This window comes from Xenopus laevis, chromosome 5L, assembly GCF_017654675.1.
Source record: "Xenopus laevis strain J_2021 chromosome 5L, Xenopus_laevis_v10.1, whole genome shotgun sequence".
NCBI lineage: Eukaryota > Metazoa > Chordata > Amphibia > Anura > Pipidae > Xenopus > Xenopus laevis.
In genome coordinates, this window is record NC_054379.1 from 61,749,996 (window position 1) to 61,773,336 (window position 23,341).

Consider the following 23,341-nt stretch of genomic DNA (forward strand, 5'->3'; position numbering starts at 1 on the left):
AGCAGTTATGTGATACAGACCGAGAACGGAGAATTCAAAATGAAACTAATGATGCTGGCTGGCTGGGGGGGGGGCACTGGCGGAGAGGAGAATGGAGCTTTCAACATTAAAAAAACTACTGATGCTGTCTGGGGAGGGGGGGGTGCTGGGTCAGGGTAGATCAAGAGTTTTGTATCAATCTATAAGGGGGGCTTTGAAGCCACTTACACACACCATTGGGCTGGACTGAGCCAAGAGCAGATGTCCTACAGCCCCCACCCCACTGCCATCCCCATTCTTCATGCCCGAAATCCCTCCAGCAGGCTAGCGCCCCCCCATACAAAAATACCAAGTGACCCACACAAACTTTTAATAAAAAAAATTGTATTAATCTTATAATGTTTTTCCTTTGTTTTTCAATTATTATTTTGCAGACTGTTGGTAATTTGCCCTTTAACCGTTTTTAACTGATTTTTTGGCAAGGCCACAAAGGCCCGGGCCTAGGGGTGGCAAAATTTTTAGCAGCACTAAGAGCACTGGGTAACATGCGCTCATGGGGTGATGTTCCCGGGCTAGGACCTGGTGGCTGAGAGGCCGACGCATGCGCTCGTATGGAGGTGTTTGCGTGCAAGCGATAGAACCCAGGTGGCCTACGGGGCGGCACATGCGCTCGTAGGGAGGTGTGTGCGGGCACTAGGACCCAGGCGGCCCAGGGGCATGAATGGATGAAATCCGGTCCTGAGCGTAGGTACTACATTCTTGTAGGAAAAAGCCCCAACTGCCAAACACGTAGTACCTATTGTCTTAGCAGGAAAGGCCTCCTCTCTGCACTAGTGCAGAGGGCTCAGAAGCACTCCCAACCCCTAGGCAACAAGCAGGGGGAGTGGAAGAGAGGCAAAGTGGGTCCTGCAATGACCTGTTTTCTAAAGGCAGGCGTGTGTCTGCGCTGCTTCTGCCCCTTCCAGCCAGCGGGCTCCTGCCCTCTGATTTCCTGCTGCATTGACTCTGCGATCAAGGACCCCCATGGCTGCCATGGACTTCAGAATGATAAGTAGCCTTTTTTTGTACACTTATACACACACATTTACACAGCCATACATGCATGTACACACACAATACACATTTTTTCTTTTTTGGCTTTTTTTACATGCTTTTGCATAAATTTATATGCGCACATACTCATATACACACATGCTCACATCTTTTAGAAGTATACACACATTTTATCATTTTGCCTCTTGTTTTTCCCCTAAAAACTGTAGATTTCACAGTGTGACTATTGGATCAAGATTTCTGACCACTAACCACGTTGTTGTATCAGTTATTTTGTTATTTCATTGATTTTTCTGATTTGATTTGATTTATCTGATTTTATTGCAGTTTTATGCTTGCATTGTTGTCCTTCACATTTTATTTAGCGTAGCTTTGCAGTTTTTGATAGTTTGGAGTAGAAAGACATTTTTAACAATTTTGTTTTCATCAGAATATGTACTTTCCAAAAATATATGGTGTTCAGGGGTTAACGTACTTCTTTCTACCTTTTTTTTTTGGGTCTGCTTTTTTGCCACATACTTTTTTTATGTCATGTGGTGAGACAATTCAGTTCAATTCCTGTTTGTGGTTTCCAGAAGAAACTTGGCATCCGTATGCTTCGAGGTCAGATCTCAGCATTGTCGGTGTTATCTGGCCATTCCTGGGCGAAAGAGCCTCTTGTTAACTGATTTTTAATGCATTGAAAAGAGTGTGTCCATCCACAAAATCCAAGATCCCACCTTGGGACCTTATGATAGTTTTACGAGCTTTAATGTTCCCACCACTTGAGCCTTTGGAAAAAGCCTCAGACTGGCATGCAACATTGAAAGTTTTGTTCCTGGTAGCAATTAATTCAGCTTGAAGGGAAGGTGAGATTTCTGCACTCTCAGCGAGAGAACCCAAAACAATTATCTACCTGGATAAAGTAGTGATGAGACCGGCTTTTGGTTTCCTTCCAAAAGTAATTTCTCAATTTCCTGCTGATTTGGAAATAACACTTCTTTCCTTCTGTCCTTCCCATAAGTCTGACAAGGAATAAGAATGGCATACATTGGACCTAGTTAGGGCCATTTCTCAGTATTTGACTCGAACAGGAGAGTGGCGGAGGTTGGATAAATTATTTCTGATTCCTAAAGGCCCTAGGAAGGGTGTGGCTCCAGCTAAATTGACTATTGGTCGCTGGATTATCTCCTGCATTGTTCTAGTTTACCAGCTGACAGGCAAAGAAGTTCCTAAGGACCTGAGGGCTCATTCTACAAGAACTATGGCTACTTCCTGGGCAGCAGAAGCCAGGGCCCGCCAGACCTCGTCTGGAAGGCTGCTAGATGGTCATCTCCCTGTACATTCGTCCGTCATTATAGACTAAATGTTATGTTGTCTCAAGATGCGAGATTTTGGAGCAAGATCTTGCAATCTGTTGTTAATTCTAAATAATTTTTTTTGTTCAGCAATGGTCCCTCCCTTCTTGAGCTTTGGGAAATCCCATATTGGTGAATTGTCTGCCATGGGTGACTTGTGAAATATAGAAATTTTTTCATACCGTAATTTCTATTTCCAAGTCACTTCCATGGCAGCATTCACCAACTTCCCTCCCTTCTTCTGGAACTTGTTACTAGACGGGGAATGCAGGGAGGTGGGGATGATTTAAACCAATCGTTCAGTGAACTGATAGGCGGGATTAGCCCAAGTTAGTGAATGCTGCCATGGAAGTGACTTGGAAATAGAAATTACGGTGAGTATGAAAAAAATTCCATATTTATATACCTTACAATCATTTAAGTTTGTGAAATATTGCATCTTATTTCTAAAGATGGCCACAGACAGGAAGAACCACTCTTTTGGCAAGGTATCCTATTTAGGAGGCATACGGCTTTGCAAATCTGTTATATAATCTAAGTTGTATGAGATATATCTTTATATTATGAAGAAAAAAAAATATATTATGTATATTTATAGGCTTGTTTCTTTTTAAAATTGCAATTACACAGAAACAAATTTGGAGAGCTTAGGTGGTCCTGAAAAATGGTGTATAATTTAATTCCCAATATGCATGTTCAGTGAGAGAGCAGATTACAACTGGAAATGTGAAATTCTACCCGCACTTAAACGGGTTAAATTCCTTCTCCAGTCCCCAAAATGAAAGTTTTTTTACCCACAGTTGTAGATTCTATTGCCATAGCTGCATGTATGATAAATAGTGGAATAAATAAGATTAAAGAGCAAAACATAAAAAATAATACTAGGAAAGACAGGAAAGCTTACATATTTGCAGCTCACAAAAAGCTGTTAATGTCTTCTGAAAAGGGCAGTTTGTAAATCTTTGCTCAACATGAGCAATATAATTACTGGGTAGAGCTGAAAATGTATTCTGCCTATTCCTTTAATCAGAAAAAACATTATCTCAATTTTTATTGCAACACTTACAGATCTCTGTTTTTACAATTACTACCTCACCCTTTTATTAGAAATATTTATAAATGTTTTTAAAGTGAGATTTCTCAATTTGCAGCTTTTGTCTTAGGTTTTATCTATCAGTGGTCAATTTAGTTATATTTTTCTCCTCCCAAAATTAAAACTAGGTATGCACCGAATCTAGTATTCAGTTTTTTCAGCAGGATTCGGAATCGGCCTTTTACAGCAGGGTTCGGATTCAGCTATAGGAAATGAATATAAGTCAAAACGTGTGTTTGTGTGTGTGGATGGTGCTAGTCTTCAGCTAAAAACTCAGAAAACCAATGCAGTAAAGCAAAACTTGATTTGATCAATGTGAATTAAAGGGGAAACAAACCCTTTAGCAAAAAAAACCCTACCCACAACCCCACGTAGACCCCCCTCCCTTCTCCCCCTCCCAGCCTAGCTGCACCCCTGGGGAAATGCCCCAAACTTTTTACTTACCCTTTGGAGCAGAGTCACAGCATCGGAGTTCACCACAGCCATCTTCTGGGTCTTCGTGTCTTCTTCCGGCGCTTCGACAATTTCCATCCATTTTGGCGCATGCGCAGTTGTCGCAAACCAGTAAATTGCTCCAACTGCGCATGCGCGCTTCGCCTCTCTCCGTCTCAGCTTACCGAAGACCCGGAAGATAGCAGCAGTGAACTCCGATGCTGTGATTCTGCTCCGAGTAGTACCGTATATACTCGAGTATAAGCCGAGTTTTTCAGCCCCCAAAATATGCTGAAAAACTCTACCTCGGCTTATACTCGGGTCAAGCGCAAAAATGGTCGCCCAAGAATAGTCGCCGGCGTCCAAGAATAGTCGCCAGCGTCCAAGAATAGGCTCCAAGAATATTCGCCGGCTTCCAAGAATGGTCGCATCCAAAAACAAGACGCCGGCACCTCCATTGGCAGCAGAAACCCTCAATTTTTTGATTGAAACTTACCAGAAGCTGCTGCATTTCTCACCCTAGGCTTATACTCGAGTCAATAAGCTTTCCCAGTTTTTGGAGGTAAAATTAGGTACCTCGGCTTATACTCGGGACGGCTTATACTCGAGTATATACGGTAAGTAAAAAGTTAGGGGCATTTCCCCGGGGGGGCAGCTAGGCTAGGAGGGAGGGGGGTCTACGTAGGGTGGGGGGTAGGGGTTCTTTTAGTAAAGGGTTTGTTTCTATTTTAAATGTTTTTTCTTTAGTATTTTTAGTTCTGCTATATTTTTTCATAAATTTCTTTTCAATACTGTTTTGCGTGATGCTTTCTTTAATTGTCATACCATTCACTAATTGTATTTGTTCCTTAGCATATTGTACATACTAACCTTTTTTCTGTAGTGCGCGGGGAAATGAGGGTCCCTGAAGAAGCACTTAAGGTAATTCTTTTTTTATTGTTAATTTCTAAGCAATCTCTTGAAGCTGTAATGATTTAGAGTGGATTATTATGTTATCCCCCAGCATGAAAAGTTTTCAAGTCAGCTGCATTTTTCACAAAAACCACCTGAGATCGAAGGACCCAAACAAACTGCCTCCAGACCTCCTGATTCAAAAGTAAATGATACTCCTGTCAACGTACTTCAGAAGGCTGTGGAAACTGTGAAGTTAGAAGAAAAGTTGGCTGGTAAGTCAGTAGGAGTAGCAGTTTTGTTAACACGTGTGTGTACACGCAGTGCAAATGTGTCTACTTTACAAGGAAGGGTGATTAAAAGAGCAATAAAAGTGTGGGTTTGTCAAACTATTAAAGGAGATGTAAACCTTTAAATAAAGAAATGTACAAAAATTATAACAGCCCCCTAAAGAACAGCACACAATCGGTTAAACTGCAAAATTGCTTATTTATAGTCCGCGCTTCTGCTGCTTCATCCTTGCCTATAGTCCGCTAATTGTTTTTGATCATTGAAGTTAGTGGGGTTCCTGTCAGTCCTACCACATAAAGTTATGAGCCCCAAAAGAGTGTCCATCGGGTTTTCCTGCTTTATGGAATGGTGAAGACCACTGCCACTGTCTGTTCCTTTACAGCAGATCATTATAGTATTCATATTAAACATCATAATAACAATGCACAAATGTACATATTCATATCCTCTGCCAACCACAAAATAACTATCTAGAAAATTCTAACCAAATTTAAAGTTTTCTATCTGACTGTTTAAAAACAGGTAAGTAATTCAGACATATATAAATGAATAATTTTCTTTTTTCAACGTTTGTGCATGGAAAATGTTGCAGAAAATTTCTTCTTAACTTGCTTTTTTATTATTGTGTATATATCATTAGTTGCTTGAATTTTACACAACCTGCAGCCTGAGAATTCTCTGTAACTGTTTAGTATTCTTGAGTATATACAGTTAGGCCCATAAATCTTTGGACAGAGACAACTTTTTTCTAATTTTGGTTCTGTACATTACCACAATGAATTTTAAATGAAACAACTCAGATGCAGCTGAACTGCAGACTTTCAGCTTTAATTCAGTGGGTTGAACAAAAAGATTGCATACAAATGTGAGGAACTAAACCCTTTTTAACACAATCATTGTCATGATACAGGCCTGTAATAGTTAATAACACAGGCCAAGGTATCATGAAAAAACATTTCTGCCAATACTGAAATCGGACACATAGCAGGCCTCTCTTCAGTCAACCATTTAAAATGGGGGTCACAACCTATGATGCCCTTCTCCAAGCCCTGGATGATAAGAACCTTTCCATGTGGAGGGGGGAAAGCCCAAGGAGGGAGAACTTAAAGTTCCCAGCAAGGCCCCCTCACAGGTGAAGTGAAGGTCACACATAACACATCCTAAAACATATTTATCCTCACAGAACCCATACCTGTTGTACCAACAGTATAAAAAAACTGGTGATGGTTCCAAGATAATTTCAGCTTTCAGATGAGTCCAAACATGACGAGGTTTGGTACTCTGTATATCAAATATGAATATCTGGGCAGGTCACACATTATCAATGTTTAGTATCTAGCGAATCCATGAGAGAATTAATAAACAATGAATATATCATCTCTCTCCTATGTTCCTATAAGGAGTTATGGCCATTATATTCTTGGTCCAGTTCCTACTCACAGGAGGTCATAAAAACTCAATCTGTGTCCTGCTAGGTCACGCCCCTTGCATTCCTGAGGGAGGGGGGAGTGTGCAGTTACCTGATGCCCTGAAATCACTGATAAATAGTCAGCTCTTCTGACTAAGAATTGGATTTATTAGGAGGACCAATTGCAATTGGAAGTTATCCCATTTGTTTCCCCTTGCCTCCGGGACCAGGAATTCTATACCTCTTTTCCCTTTTATTTTATAGTTTAGTTTGTAATTGTATTATTGAATATATGTCTCTTTTTGTAACATCTTTTTTTGTTAATTGCACTGTTATACCTTTTATAATATTAAAGAGAATTTATTACATTTGTCTTTGGTGCTCTAAACAAACCTAGCCTGAAATAGTGTAACTGTGAGCCTTAACCCTCTGCATGCTGAATGGAAATACTAGTCTGTGTGTATGCTGATTAACCCTTGGTGTGCTGGAGTACTGGTTGAATCAATAGGAACTTACCCTGACTATAGTGAGAAAGTGTTTAAAGGACCAGTAACATCAAAGTTTTTTTAAAAAAAATTAGTTAGTATACAACGAAAAATAAACACCAAGACAAATAAAACTTTTAAATTGCAAAGCCCTTTATTAAGAAATAACTTACTGAAACTCCACTTCCTGTCCTCTTCAGAAACGGCGAAAAGGCGACCATCCATCCAGTGGTGCTCGATTTCTCCTCCCTCGCTGTATTCTGCATTGAAGAGAGAAGAGGATGGAGTGTGACGGGCCGCTGTTCTTCCTGTAATCCTCACAGCATTGGCAGTAACAGCGATACATGGAAAGTGTATTTTCTATGCCAGATATGATGATGCTGTGCTCTTTGCCACTATATCACTACAACCTAGTACGGAAATTTGAGTTGCGCTGTACCTAGCATCAAGGCGGAACTGAGCGAGTCTGCGTTGAAGAGTGGGGCTGGGGAGCTCCGTGAAATTCGGGGATTGCCTGAGCGCGTGACCCTGACTTGTAAGATAATGTGTTGTCGCGCAAAGCCCCCCCCCCCGCATGTTTGTATGGGAGCTTCCGTGCCGGTATTTAGATCTGCCACCCTGCCCGCGTCTCCAGCCTGACACCCGTGCGCTTCTCTAATGGCGCCTGTCCCTATGTGCCAGAGAGGGGTGTTCGTGATAGTAATGGAGCGCAGCATTGGCCATCATTTCTGGCATAGAAAATACACTTTTCTATCGCTGTATCTGCGCTTGTCGCTGAGCGTGACGGGGCTGCTGTTCTTCTGCAAATAATCCTCACAGCATTGGCTGTATCTGCGCTTGTATCGCTGTTACTGCCAATGCTGTGAGGATTATTTGCAGAAGAACAGCAGCCCCGTCACGCTCAGCGACAAGCGCAGATACAACGATAGAAAAGTGTATTTTCTATGCCAGATATGATGGCCAATGATGCGCTCCATTACTATCACGAACACCCCCCTCTGGCACATAGGGACAGGCGCCATTAGAGAAGCGCACGGGTGTCAGGCTGGAGATGCGGGCAGGGTGGCAGATCTAAATACCGGCACGGAAGCTCCCATACAAACGTGCGGGGGGGGGGCTTTGCGCGACAACACATTATCTTACAAGTCAGGGTCACGCGCTCAGGCAATCCCCGAATTTCACGGAGCTCCCCACCCCCACTCTTCAACGCAGACTCGCTCAGTTCCGCCGAGATGCTAGGTTCAGCGCAACTCAAATTTCCGTACTAGGTTGTAGTGATATAGTGGCAAAGAGCACCGCATATCTGGCATAGAAAATACACTTTCCATGTATCGCTGTTACTGCAAATGCTGTGAGGATTATTTGCAGAAGAACAGCGACCCCGTCACGCTCCATCCTCTTCTCTCTTCAATGCAGAATGCAGCCAGGGAGGAGAAATCGAGCACCTCTGGATGGATGGCCGCCTTTTCGCCATTTCTGAAGAGGACAGGAAGTGGAGTTTCAGTAAGTTATTTCTTAATAAAGGCTTTGCAATATAAAAGTTTTATTTGTCTTGGTGTTTATTTTTCGTTGTATACTAACTAATTTTTTAAAAAATTTTTTTGATGTTACTGGTCCTTTAACCCTTTGCCTGCCAAGCACGTATTCCCTACGTTCTGGCAGGCAAGGGCTTTAACTGCCAAGATCGTGCCTAGTATGTTTTGGCAGAAATCAGTGCTGATCTCTGCATCAGTGGCTTTAGCTGCCTCTGCAGAGACTCAGCAGTGATGACAGCCCCCTGGGCAACGAGGCTGGGGGGCTGTCATGTCGGTCCTGCAACAGGATTGTCGCAGGGCCGACCTAAAATCGCAAAAAGCAGCATATGCTGCACTTACCAGTTTCCTTCACTGGCGATGCCCAAGCACTTCCTGTTTGGAGTGACTCAGCAAACACGCTGCTCCAGGACTTCTATAGCAATCAGATTGTCCCTACTGCTCCAGGAACAGTAAGTGGCCTTCATTTACACACTACACACACTTATATACATCTATACACACGTACACACTTATTTTTAGTAAAGATTCTTTTTTTTTTTTTGTGGAAAGTTATGTACACCTATGTACACTTATTTGCACTTCATTTCACACTTATTTATTGGATAATCGATTTTGGCCACTAATTATGCTGTCGGATCAGTTATTTCATTGATTTACACAATTTTTGTGGTTTTATTGTTATTTTATCCATGCATTATTTTTCCTTATGTATCTTTAGTACAGTTTTGCTGTTTGGTGCTTTGGTATAGAAAGATATATTTTACTTAGTTTGATCCGTCAGAATATGTACTTTTCAAAAATATATGGTGTTCTGGGAGTCTTTTTACAGTTTGGGGGTCTTACAATACATAACGCACAGTCGGGGTACTGTTTTCAGCAGCTGAGTTGACTAGCATGAAAATTCATATGCACGTTTTTTCATGTGGGGTCAGTACACACCACATACTTTGGAAAATCTATTCATATTGGGCATCAAACTATTCTGTAGACCTCTGACGTCCATATTTAGGGTGATTTTTCTTTGTACGTAAAACATTGTGTGAGATAAATTGCAAACTGCAACTTTTAGGCGATTTTCAGAAATGTTGTAAAAACCTCTATGTTTAGAAAAGCTTTGCAGTTTGGTGTAGAAAGACGTCTTTATCTTTGTTGGATTCATCAGAATGTGTACTTTCCAAAAATATATGATTTGGGGGGGGGGTCTTTGCTGTTAGGAGGCACATAATATGAAGTCAAGGGTCTATGTTCAAAGAAGGTGAATCGGCAGCGGAGAAAACTCATATGCACTATTTTCATTTGGGGTCCGCACATTCCAGCTGCCTTGGTATATCTATGCATATTGGGCATCAAACTGTTCATTAGACCCTTGGCATCAATATTTATTGTGTTTTACAATTGTATTTAAGAAATTGGGTGAGATAAATGCAGCCAATTGCAATATTTTTTTTCGATTTTGAGAAATGTAAAAATTTTTGCTTTTATCGCCAAATTTAGGAAGGGTTCGCGGCTTGGTGCTTTGGAGTAGAAAGATATGCATACCCAATTTGGATTCGGGGGAATGTATACTTTACGAAAATATATAGTTTTCTGGGGTGAACTTACTTTTTTCTACCTTCCCCCCCAAAAACTATGTAAATGTGTTGATTTTGTAATACCTGAAATGACAGACCATATGAGGGTCTTCATTTTCAGGCCCCTATATGCCTGTCAGGGCCCGAAGGCTCTGTTGTGGTGTGGACCAAGGAGGAGACAAAACAATACCAAGTTCGCAGTACAAGAGGGTTTATTAGAAGAATGGTCAAAAGCAGGCAATTGGTCGGTACAGGCAGCGAAGAATCAGAATCGTTAAACAGGCAATAAGTCGATACACGGAGAATCCAAATAGCAAGAAATCGCACCCAGGAACTATACAAGATAGACCTATAATTGGGCAATGACAGGATGGGCAAATAGATTTAAATAGTCCATAGTTTGGCGCCAAAACTTGACGCGCTGACGTCATGACGCCGACGCCGGCGTCCTCACGTTGGTGTCCTGACGCCGACGCACATTCTGACGTCGGCGTCCATTCCGTCGCTGGCGACCAATCCTGGGGCGACACGTTTCTGACGCAGTCCCACTGCGACCAGGAAGAACCGCATGGTGGAGCAGGAGGTCGCCATCTTGGATATCCCGTGGGGTAAGTTCCTCCATTTCCATTACAGTACCCCCCTCCTTAGGGGGGGCCTCAGGACCACCGAGGCTAGGGGAAGAAGGAAAAAGTCTGTGGAACTTACGGACCAAGACAGAAGCATGAACGTCAGAACTTCTCACCCAGGAACACTCTTCTGGACCGAACCCCTTCCATTCGATAAGGTATTGAAGAATGCCCCTAGAAATACGAGAGTCCAGGATTCTCTTGACTTCGAATTCCTTATGATCGTCGACCAAGACAGGAGCTGGAGAGGAAGAAGAAGAGGGGCAAGACACAGCAGGTTTAAGCAGAGAAACATGAAAAACATTGGGTATCCGCAGCTCAGGAGGAAGTTGAAGACGAACAGCCACAGGGTTGATGATTTCGATGATAGGGAAAGGACCGATGAATTTAGGACCAAGCTTGGGTGTAGGAATCTTGAGACAAATGTTGCGTGTGGAAAGAAAAACTTTATCACCAGGAACATATGGAGGGGACGAAATCCTTCTTTTATCGGCAAACCTCTTCTGCACCAGGGAACTTTTCTCCAAGTTTGCCGCAGTAGCATGCCAAATAGCCAACATGTGAGCAGCTTGGTCATTGGCCGCATGAACGTTGGTAAGAAGATCCTGGGAAAAAGCCAAGGGATTCAGACCATACACACAGAAGAAAGGAGACTTCTGGGAAGAAGAATGCAGAGCGTTGTTGTGAGCAAACTCAGCCCAGGGAAGAAGATCCGACCAATCATCCTGGCACAGGGACACATGACAACGAAGAAACTGTTCCATGGCCTGATTGACCCGTTCTGCGGCTCCATTAGACTGTGGGTGGTAAGCGGAAGAAAATTGGAGAGAAATGTTAAGAGCCTTGCAAAGAGATCTCCAGAACTTGGAAACAAACTGGGAACCCCGGTCGGACACAATCTCGGCAGGAAATCCATGAAGACGAAAAATGTGTTTAATAAAAAGTTCAGAGAGTTCAGGGGCGGAAGGCAGTTTCCGAAGCGGCGTGAAGTGAGCCATTTTGCTGAATCTGTCGATTACCACCCAGATGACAGTGTGGCCAGAAGAAACAGGGAGATCAACAATGAAATCCATTGCCAGGTGAGTCCAAGGTCGAGATGGAATGGGAAGCGGCAAGAGTAAACCCTTGGGGGGGAATGTCCGGACTTGGAAACAGCACAAACGGAACAAGAAGAGACAAAGTCTTTAACATCTTTCCTTAGGGTCGGCCACCAAAGCAAACGAGACAAGAGCTCGGTTGTCTTCTTAATCCCGAGATGACCAGCCTGTTTGGAACTGTGAGATTGGGATAAAATGGCATGACGGAATTCCGGAGGAACAAAAGCAAAACCAAGAGGAGTCTCTACAGGAGCCGACGACTGAGCGGAAAGTAACTGAGAGGCACAGGAGGGAAACAAGGCGGCAATAATCTTGGTAGGAGGCACAATGGGTTCAGGATCTTCAGGGCAGGAATCTTCAGGAACAAAACTTCTGGACAGAGCATCAGCCTTCCTGTTTCTGGAGCCAGGACGAAAGGTGATAACAAAATTAAAGCGAGAAAAGAAAAGTGCCCACCTGGCTTGCCGGGGATTGAGGCGCTTGAGGGATTGAATAAATTCAAGATTTTTGTGGTCAGTAAAGATGGTCACAGGAACTGAAGAACCTTCAAGTAAATGTCTCCATTCTTCCAGGGCCAACTTAACGGCAAGTAGCTCGCGATTCCCAACATCGTAATTTTGCTCTGGGGAAGAAAATTTTTTAGAGAAAAAAGCACAAGGATGAAGTTTACCATCTGAAGAAGATCTTTGAGACAGAACTGCTCCAGCTCCAACATCAGAGGCATCAACTTCCATGAAGAAGGGTAGTAGAGGTTCAGGGTGTCTAAGAATTGGAGCAGAAGAAAAGGCTTCTTTGAGGGTCTTGAAGGCTTCGAGAGCTAGAGGGGACCAGTGTTGAGGTTTACTCCCTTTACGGATCAAGGCAAGAATTGGAAAGATTTTGGAAGAAAAGTCTTTGATAAACTGTCTATAATAATTGGCGAAGCCAATAAACCTCTGAACTGCCTTGACGCTGGTAGGAAGGGGCCAATCCAAGATCGCAGAGACTTTGGCGGGATCCATCTTGAAGCCTTGTGGAGAAATGATGTAGCCAAGAAAAGGAATGGAAGAAGCTTCGAAGATGCATTTCTCCAATTTGGCGAAGAGATTGTTTTTCCTCAACCTGGAAAGAACTTCACGCACTTGGCAACGATGATCCAGAAGATTCTTAGAAAAAATAAGAATGTCGTCTAAATACACGACCACACACTGTCCCAAAAGATCACGAAAAATGTCATTGACTAATTCTTGGAAGACCGCAGGAGCGTTGCAGAGACCAAATGGCATGACGAGGTACTCGTAATGTCCATCGCGAGTATTGAAAGCGGTCTTCCATTCATCTCCCTCACGGATCCGAATGAGATTGTAGGCCCCACGTAGATCCAGCTTAGTAAAGAAATTAGCACCCTTAAGCCGATCAAAAAGTTCGGAGATGAGAGGAAGAGGATATCTGTTCTTTATGGTGATCTTATTTAACCCCCTGTAGTCAATGCAGGGCCGCAAACTACCGTCTTTCTTTTCGACAAAGAAGAACCCTGCTCCAGCAGGGGAGGTAGAAGGACGAATGAAACCTCTTTGAAGATTCTCCTGGATATATGACTTCATAGCAGAAGTTTCGGAGGGAGAAAGCGGGTAAGTGCGGCCTCGGGGGGGGGGGGCATTGAGCCGGGTAAGAGTTCAATAGGACAATCATAAGGACGATGAGGTGGGAGAATCTCAGCGGATTTCTTATCAAAGACATCGGAAAAGGCTTGATACACAGGAGGAAGAGAAGAATTTGAAGATACTGAAGAAACTTTAACAACAGGAACAGCAGGCAAACAATTATGTAAACAAAATGAGCTCCAACGGGACACTTGTGTGGTGGACCAGTCAATGACTGGATTATGAACATACAGCCACGGCAATCCCAGGACAACAGGAGTGGAAGGGCAATCGATAAGAAGAAAAGACAGTCTTTCCAAATGCATAGTGCCCACCTTGAAAGAAAGTTCCTGAGTAGACTGCGAGATGATGGCAGAAGAGAGAGGACGATCATCAATCGCCAGGACTCGAAGAGGGGTTGCCAAGGGTTGGAGCGGAATAGCATGTTTACCGGCAAAGGCTCGATCCATGAAGTTGCCCGCAGCGCCAGAATCGAGGAAGGCTTGAGAAAGGATCTTCTTGGAGCCGAACTGGATTTGTATAGGAAGGAGAAAACGTTGAGCAGAGGAATGGGGAGAATGAAAAATTCCACCCAGGTAAGTCTCCCCAATCTTACCTAGGTTCTGGAGTTGGGCGAAGTGGGCTTTTCCCCCACAGTAGAGACATAACCCAGCAGCCCTTCTCCGGAGCTTCTCCTGTTCGGAAAGACGTGCCCGTCCAATCTGCATTGGTTCTTCAGGAGGTAAAGAAGAAGTAGCAGATGCCGCAGGAGGCGGAGGAGGCGGAGGAGGAAGGTTGGAAGCCGGACTGGAGAGTAAGGGTCTTTGGAAGCGTGGAGCCAGGGTGGGTTGGAACCTGGAAAACTTCCTAGCGCGTTCCCTGTCAACTTCGACTTGGAACTCCCTTTGTCTGGTGTCAACTTTCACAGCCAACGCAATAAGATCTTCCCAGCGAGAAGGATTCTCCCGTGATACAAGATCATTCTTGATGCGCAATGCCAGGCCGTTGTAGAAGGCAGCATGGTAACCATCATTATTCCAAGAAGTTTCAGCCACAAGAGTGCGGAATTCGATGGCGTATTCCGGAACAGAACGAGTCCCTTGCTGCAGCTGAAATAAACGAGCCGAGGCAGAGGTAGCCCGACCAGGAGCGTCGAATACAGTGCGGAGGTCATGGATGAAGGCCTTGGCATCGTCAATAACCGGGTCCTCCTTCTCCCAGAGAGGAGAAGCCCACTCCAGAGCTTTCCCTTGCAGGCGGGTGATGATATAGCCCACCTTCGCTCGCTCCGAGACAAACTGACCTGGAAGCAGGGTGAATTGGATCTCACACTGGTTGATGAAACCACGGCATGATTCCGGATCACCGCTGTACAGAGGAGGAGCAGGGATGCGAGGCTCGGAAACCTGGAGCGGAGTAGCAGGGACCGGCAGGGGGACTGGAACCACTGGAGACAAGGCAGACAATTTCTCCAGGATTGCTTCTAGTGCCTGGCCGAAGTGGGTTTGTTGGGCTTCGTAGGTCTGCATGCGAGAAGCCAATCCACAAACAGCTCTGCCGACATCAGTAGGAACTTGAGGCTCCTCAGAAGGGTCCATGGCCCAATTATACTGTCAAGGCCCGAAGGCTCTGTTGTGGTGTGGACCAAGGAGGAGACAAAACAACACCAAGTTCGCAGTACAAGAGGGTTTATCAGAAGAATGGTCAAAAGCAGGCAATTGGTCGGTACAGGCAGCGAAGAATCAGAATCGTTAAACAGGCAATAAGTCAATACACGGAGAATCCAAATAGCAAGAAATCGCACCCAGGAACTATACAAGATAGACCTATAATTAGGCAATGACAGGATGGGCAAATAGATTTAAATAGTCCATAGTTTGGCGCCAAAACTTGACGCGCTGACGTCATGACGCCGACGCCGGCGTCCTCACGTTGGTGTCCTGACGCCGACGCACATTCTGACGCCGGCGTCCATTCCGTCGCCGGCGACCAATCCTGGGGCGACACGTTTCTGACGCAGTCCCACTGCGACCAGGAAGAACCGCATGGTGGAGCAGGAGGTCGCCATCTTGGATGTCCCGTGGGGTAAGTTCCTCCATTTCCATTACAATGCCACGTGCTTGGGTACACCTCTACATATTGGCCATCAAACTTTGCAGAGGACCCCAGGCTTTCATATTTTTGGTGATTTGTCTTGATACCTAAAAGTATCTGGGAAATACGATGCTGCAGGGTGGAAATGTTGAGGTGATTTTTGGAAATGTCACCAAAATCACCAAATTTAGAAAAGGTTTGCAACTTGGTACTTTGGAGTACAAAGACATGCATACCAAATTTGGATTTGGGGGAATCTGTACTTTCCGAAAATATATGTTTTTCTGGGGTGAACGTACTTTTTTCTACCTTTGTCCCCCCAAAACTATGTAAATGTGATGATTTTGCAGTACCTGAAATGACAGACCATATGGGGTGGGTCTTTATTTTAGGGCCTCTATATTCCACGTGCTTATGTAAACCGATACATATTTTGCATCAAACTGTTCAGAGGACCCCAGGCTGTTATATTTGGGGAATTTGTCTTGATACCTAAAAGTATGTGGGAAATACGATGCTGCAGGTAGAAATTTTGAGATGATTTTTGGAAATTTCACCAAATTCGCCAAATTTAGGAAAGGTTTGCGGCTTGGTGCTTTGGACTAGAGAGACATGCATACCAAATTTGGATTCGGGGCAATGTGTACTTAACAAAGATATATGGTTTTCTGGGGTGAACGTACTTTTTTCTACCTTTGCCCCCCCCCCAACAATGTAATGTGTTGATTTTGCAGTACCTGAAATGACAGACCATATGGGGGGGGGGGGTCTTCATTTTGGGGCCCCTATATGCCATGTGCTTGGGTACACCTATACATATTGGTCATCAAACTGGGCATCAAACTGTTCAGAGGACTCCAGGCTTTCATATTTGGGGTGATTTGTCTTGATACTTAATAGTATGTGGGAAATACAATGCTGCACGGTGGAAGTTTTGAGGTGATTTTTGGAAATGTCACCAAAATTGGCAAGTTTAGGAAAGGTTTGTGGCTTGGTACTTTGGAGTAGAAAGACATGCATACCCAATTTGGATTCGGGGGAATGTGTACTTTCCGAATATATATGGTTTTCTGGGGTAAACATACTTTTTCTACCTTCCCCCCAAACGATGTAAATGTGTTGATTCCGCAGTACCGTAAATGAAAGACCATATGGGGGTCTTCATTTTGGGGCCCCTATATGCCACGTGCTTAGGTAAACCTATACATATTGGGCATCAAACTGTTCAGGGGACCCCAGGCTTTCATATTTGGGGTGATATATATTGATACATAATAGTATGTAGGAAATATGATCCTGCAGGTTGGAAGTTTTGAGGTGATTTTAGAAAATGTCACCAAAATTGCCAAATTTAGGAAGGTTTTGCTGCTTGGTGCTTTGGAGAAGAAAAACATGCATACATTTGAAATCGGTGGAATGTGTACTTTCCGAAAATATATGGTTTTCTGGGGTGAACGTGCTTTTTTCTACCTTTGCCCCCTCCCATCTATGTAAATGTGTTGATTTTGCAGTATCTGGAATTATAGAACTGATAGCTCAAATTGGGTGTCTATATTTTAGGGCCCCTATATACCACATGCTTAGGTAAATCTATACATATTGGGCATCAAACTGTTGCTTTCATATTTGGTGTGTTTTATATTGATACCTAATCATGTGTGGGAGATATGATGCTGTAGAGTGGAAATTTCAAAAAATTCACCAATTTCTATAAAACATTATAACTTTAGGAAACAATTGCAACTTGGTAGTTTGGAGTACATAGATATATTTACACATTTTTTATTCACCAGATTCTGTTCTTTCTAATAATGGGTAGTTTTTTAGGGTAAACCTGCAGTTAGTTGAATGTTTGGCCTTGAAATGAGAAGTATGCCGTTTGGGGATTGGTGCTTGGTAATTTGGTAGTGTACTGCTTAGAGATTTGACAGGTGACAAAATCTCCATAAAAAAATAAATAAATAAATAAAAAAAAAGTTTTCCTGGGTAAACTAAAAGACCGCCCCAGGAAAGGCCATTAAAGTGAAAGAGTGCAACATGTCTAAAAACGCCTTGGCAGTAGATGTTCGCATCTAGGACAAAATGGCTGGCAGGAAAAGGGTTAATGCATTGGTGTAGTGTCATTACATAGTTAAATCGGGTTGAAAAAAGTCCATCAAGTTCAACCTTTCCAAATGAAATCCCAGCATCCATACACACACCCCTCCATACTTTCACATAAATTATATATACCTATACTAACTATAGAGTTTAGTATCACAATAGCCTTTGATATTATGTCTGTCCAAGAAATCATCCAAGCCATTCTTAAAGGCATTAACTGAATCAGGGGAACAGTCATATTAGGTTTCTATCTCCTGTTACTGATAGATGGTGGCAGCAAATTAATTTTCTGGGTGTTGGTTGGTCTGTGGGGTCCTTTTGTGTTAGTCTTACCTGTGTGCAAGGTGTGTGAGAGAGAGTTAGTGACCCCTGATAGCCACACCTAAAGTCACGTGCAGCTGGAAGTACCCTATCCGTGACAATCACTTCATTTCAGGGGCTCAAAAGTAATTAGACAAATTAAAAAACTGAAAATAAAATGTTCATTTCTAATACTTAGTTGAAAATCCTTTGCTAGCAATGACAGCCAGAAGTCTTGAACTCATAGACATCACCAGATTCTGGGTTTCCACCTCTTTAATGCCCTGGCAGGCCTTTACTGCAGTGGCTTTCAGTTGCTGTTTGTTTGTGGGCCTTTCTGTCCAAAGTTTAGTCTTCAGCAAGTGAAATGCATGCTCAATTGGGTTCAGATCAGGTGACTGACTTGGCCATTCAAGAAAATTTCACTTATTTGCTTTAATAAACTCCTGGGTTGCGTTAGCTGTATGTTTTGGGTCATTATGAAACGCCTCCCAATCAATTTGACTGCATTTAGCTGGATTTGAGCAGACCATATGTCTCTGAACACCTCAGAATTCATTTGGATGCTTCTGTCCTCTGTCACATCATGGATAAACACTAGTGTCCCAGTGCCACTGGCAGCCAAGCAAGCCCAGGCCATCACACTGCCTCTACCATGTTTTATAGATAATGTGGTATGCTTTGGATCATGAGCTGTTTCACGCCTTCTCCATACTTTTATCTTGCCAACATTCTGGTAGAGGTTGATCTTGGTTTCATCTGTCCAAAGAATGTTTTTCCAGAACTATGCTGGCTTTTTTAGATTTTTTTTTAGCAAAGTCCAATCTAGCCTTTCTATTTTTGAGGCTCGTGAGTGGCTTGCACCTTGCAGTGCACCCTCTGTATTTACTTTCACGCAGTCTTCTTTTTATGGTAGACTTGGATATCGATACTCCTACCTCCTGGAGAGTGTTGTTCACTTGTTTCTCTTCACCATGGAAATGATTCTGCGATCATCCACCACTGTTACCTTCCATGGACGTCCAGGTCTTTTTGCCTTGCTTACTTCACTAGTGCTTTCTTTCTTTCTTTCTTAGGATGTACCAAACTGTAGATTTTGCCATTCCTAATATTGTAGCAATTTCTCGGATGGTTTTTTTTCTGTTTTTGCAGTTAAAGGATGGCTTGTTTGACCTGCATGGAGCGCTCCTTTGACCGCATGTTGTCTGTTCACAGCAAAATCATCCACATACAAGCACCCCCCTCAAATCAACTCCAGGGCTTTTATCTGCTTCATTGATAATGACATAATGAAGGAATTGCCCACACCTGCCCATGAAAATAGCCTTTGTGTCAATGGTCCAATTACTTTTGAGCCCCTGAAATTAAGTGATTGTGTTAAAAAAAAGGCTTTAGTTTCTCAAATATTTGGGCAATCTTTTTGTTCGACCTACTTAATTAAAGCTGAAAGTCTGCAGTTCAACTGCATCTGAGTTGTTTCATTTAAAATTCATTGTGGTAATGTATAGAGCCAAAATTAGAAAAAAGTTGCCTCTGTCCAAAGATTTATGGGCCTAACTGTAGATAGAAATATTTCCATTTATACAAATTAGGAGTGACTTAAATGGGCACTCAAACAAGTTTTTTTTCCAGAAATTACAGATTTGCGAGAAATTCTTTACAGTTTTAAGAAAATAATCTTCTGCTATCAGTTTTGAGGAATTTGAAAATTAAAAGTTTTTATCCATCTTAGCCAGTTCACAATGGTGTATAGCTACAGTTAAAGGGGCCATATACTATCCGTTTTTACTTTACTGTGAAAGATTGTACTTGTCTCAAAATAGAAGGTAAAACAACATTTTTAACATACCTTTCGGATCTTATTTATGTTAAAAAAAACTGTAAAACTGCTTAAGCACTGCCCCTTCCTTGACTTCCGCTTCTTGTCTCTGAAAGTATTCACCAGAGGCTGGCGGCACTTGTAGGCATTCCTTTGTAGAGGAAAGGGTGGGCAGGACTTTCAGCTTTTCTATGAAGTGGATATGCTTGGCAAGCTTTTGAGAGTGGCTATTTACAAGGAATGTTTGGCTTTGAAGCCTTTTAGCAGAAGCTTCGATGAGAAACAGACAGTTGCAGATTTATTCTTCCAGGCAGAGAAGCAGGGAGCCGAATATTCCTTGTAAGCAGCACAGCAGCAGCTGTCAGAAGTTATGTACAGCATTCAGGAGAAAGAATGACACAAACGGCTCTCAGAGGGAAGAAGGATAATGTTACCAGTTAATTTTTAAAATGGTGCAAAACTTAGATACAAAATGATGTGCAAGCAATGCCTTATATAAGGTAATTAACCAGTTATTCCGGGTATTTTACTTAGCCATGTGCATTAGACTGAGGTCCCCCTCCACACTTAAAGAAACACTTTTTCTTCATATTAAAAAAAAAAAAGCTATTCATGATAGGTGTGAGTAAAGTGACAATAGGACAGGGGGCAGGACTTGGGCTGCTACTGTAATGCTCCAATTTGTCATTAGTAATTATGATCACTTTCTGAGGGAGAATGAAATGCCACGCCCAGCCTTCATTTCAGCCTAGACATTGAGGAGAAAGGATCTCTCTGTGGCTCACTATAATAGCTTTTTTAGTAGGTAAACTGTTTTTAAAAACGTTTTTATACAGTAGTTCTATAATTTTTTATGAAAGGAGAATATACTACTAAAATAAATGTATGACACAATATGTCTCCTTTAAATTAAATTAGTAGTAGTTCACCATTTCAGTATTGCATTTCTCTATCATGTTTTGGATCTGCTGAGTAGGTAGTTAAAGGAGAAGAAAAGGTTAAAACTAAGTAAGCCTTATCAGAAAGGTCTATATAAATACACCAGTAAATCCTCAAAGTAATGCTGCTCTGAGTCCTCTGTCAAAAGAAACACTGCATTTCTTTCCTTCAATTGTGTATACATGGGCTTCTGTATCAGACTTCCTGCGATGGAAGTGAAAACTAACCCTAAAAAGTTTTTTAAATATATTAATAGTAAGAAGATGCAGGTTGAGAGTGTTGCTCCATTAAATAATGGTACCAGTATGGTTGTAACAGATACAGAAAAGGCAAATGTGTTAAATCAGTTCTTTTCTTCAGCATATACAATAGAGGAGTCTGAGTTCCCAGGCTTACTTTATAGCTGCACTAATGGCTCAGCTCAATCTAGTCAGTGGCTGACTCAGGATATGATTCATAAAGCTTTAATAAAAATTAATGTAAACAAGGCTGCAGGGCCTGATGGCATACACCCCCTGGTTCTAAGAGAGCTTAATACAGTTTTAGACCAGCCCCTATTTCTGATTTTCTCAGATTCACTTTCATCTGGTATGGTGCCTATGGATTGGAGAAAAGATGATGTTATTCCAATATTTAAAAAGGGATTACGATCTCAGCCTGGCAATTATAGGCCAGTAAACTTGACATCTGTGGTGGGCAAATTATTTGAAGGCTTGTTAAGGGATCACATTCAAAATTTTGTCCTAGTGAATGGCATTATGAGCAGCAATCAGCATGACTTTATGAAGGATAAGTCATGTTAGACAAATTTGATTGCTTTTTATTATGAGGTAAGTAAGATGCTGGACAGTGGGGGGGGGGGCAGTAGATGTGATCTATTTGGATTTTGCCAAAGTATTTGATACTGTGCCCCACAAACGACTGCTTCCTAAACTAAGGTCTGTTGGGCTTAATGAAGTCGTTTGCACATGGATAGGAAACTGGCTACAGGATCGGGTACAGAGGGTGGTTGTTAATGGTACATTCTCTACTTGGAGTAAGGTTCTTAGTGGGGTCCCCCAGGGCTCGGTATTAGGTCCAATTTTATTTAACTTGTTCATTAATGACTTAGGGGAGGGTGTTGTAAGTAATGTATCAGTGTTTGCAGATGACACATAACTATCCAGCCCAATTAATTCCATCCAGGATGTGGCATCCTTGCATCACGATCTTGACAAACTGGCAATCTGGGCAGCTAAGTGGCAAATGAGATTCAATGTTGATAAATGTAAAGTCATGCACCTGGGATGTAAAAATATCCAAGCCAATTATACCCTCAATAGGACTGCACTAGGCAAATCCATTATGGAAAGTGACCTTGGAGTCCTTGTAGATGATAAACTTGGCTGTAGCAAGCAATGCCAGTCAGCAGCATCAAGGGCAAATAAGGTCTTGAGCTGTTTTAAAAGGGGCATAAAGTCACTGGAGGAGGGGGTCATTCTTCTACTGTATAGAGCACTTGTAAGGCCCCATCTAGAATATGACATTCAGTTTTGGTCTCCATCACTCAAACAGGACATTATTGTATTAGAGAGGGTACAGAGAAGGGCAACTAAGCTGGTGAAAGGTATGGAAAATCTTAGCTATGAGGAAAGACTGGCCAAATTGGGGATGTTCATGCTGGAGAAGAGGCACTTAAGGGGTGACATGATAACTATGTATAAATATATAAGGGGGTCATATAATAATCTCTCTTAATGCTTTATTTACCAGTAGGTCTTTCCTACATTTTCATATATTCGATAGCTTTAATAAGGGGTTGGATAGCTTTTTAGCAAGTGAGGGAATACAGGGTTATGGGAGATAGCTTGTAGTACAAGTTGATCCAGGCACTAGTCTGATTGCCATTTTGGAGTCAGGAAGGAATTTTTTCCCCCTCTGAGGCAAATTGGTGAGGCTTCAGATAGGTTTTGTGCCTTCCTCTGGATCAACTGGCAGTTAGGCAGATATAAAAAAAAAAAAGGTTGAACTTGATGGACGTGTGTCTTTTTTCAACCTTACTTACTATTTTACTATGTTTTCAGCATAAACCTCCAGGGCTTGAGCATGCTTAGTTTGCTCCTCTCTCCCCCTCCCTCCCTTCTCTGCTGTAATCTGAGCCCAGAATTATGAGTGATCAGGGAGAGACTCATAAACCTCCAGGGCTTGAGCATGCTTAGTTTGCTCCTCTCTCCCCCTCCCTCCCTTCTCTGCTGTAATCTGAGCCCAGAGCTATGAGTGAGCAGGGAGAGACTCCGGCAGGAAGTGATGTCACAGCAATCGAATATGGCAGCTGCTAAACAGACAGTGTCTAGAGCTGTATACTCAGGTATGGTAAAGTTATCTAAAAAATAAAAATGGCGTTATAGATTGGACTGTTGTGGCTAATCTAATGAGCTGCCTTGGTAGCTTTCCTTCTCCTTTAAAAAGAGTCTTACTCCCAGTATTTTATCCAGAAAGTTACATAGTTACATAGTTAAATGAGGTTGAAAAAAGACAGTCCATCATGTTCAACCCCTCCAAATGAAAACCCAGCATCTATACACACACACCCACCCCTCCCTACTCTCACATAAATTATACACACATATCTATACTATCTATAGAATTTAGTATCACAATAGCCTTTGATATCATGTCTATCCAAG

The 23,341-nt window shown here is 42.5% G+C and overlaps 1 protein-coding gene across 10 annotated transcripts in view; it reads left to right on the forward strand.

Annotated features, from left to right (window-relative positions):
- The window catches only part of cep170.L (centrosomal protein 170kDa L homeolog), a 157,299-nt gene that overhangs the window by 41,111 nt on the left and 92,847 nt on the right, over positions 1-23,341 (forward strand). For 9 of the 10 annotated variants that reach the window (XM_041562819.1, XM_018263138.2, XM_041562816.1 and 6 more), the window contains 2 exons: positions 4,757-4,815; positions 4,898-5,060. In XM_041562819.1, coding sequence (XP_041418753.1) covers positions 4,757-4,815; positions 4,898-5,060 — 222 coding nt within the window. The remainder of the gene's footprint in view (positions 1-4,756; positions 4,816-4,897; positions 5,061-23,341) is intronic. The other variant, XM_018263139.2, reaches the window with a different exon arrangement.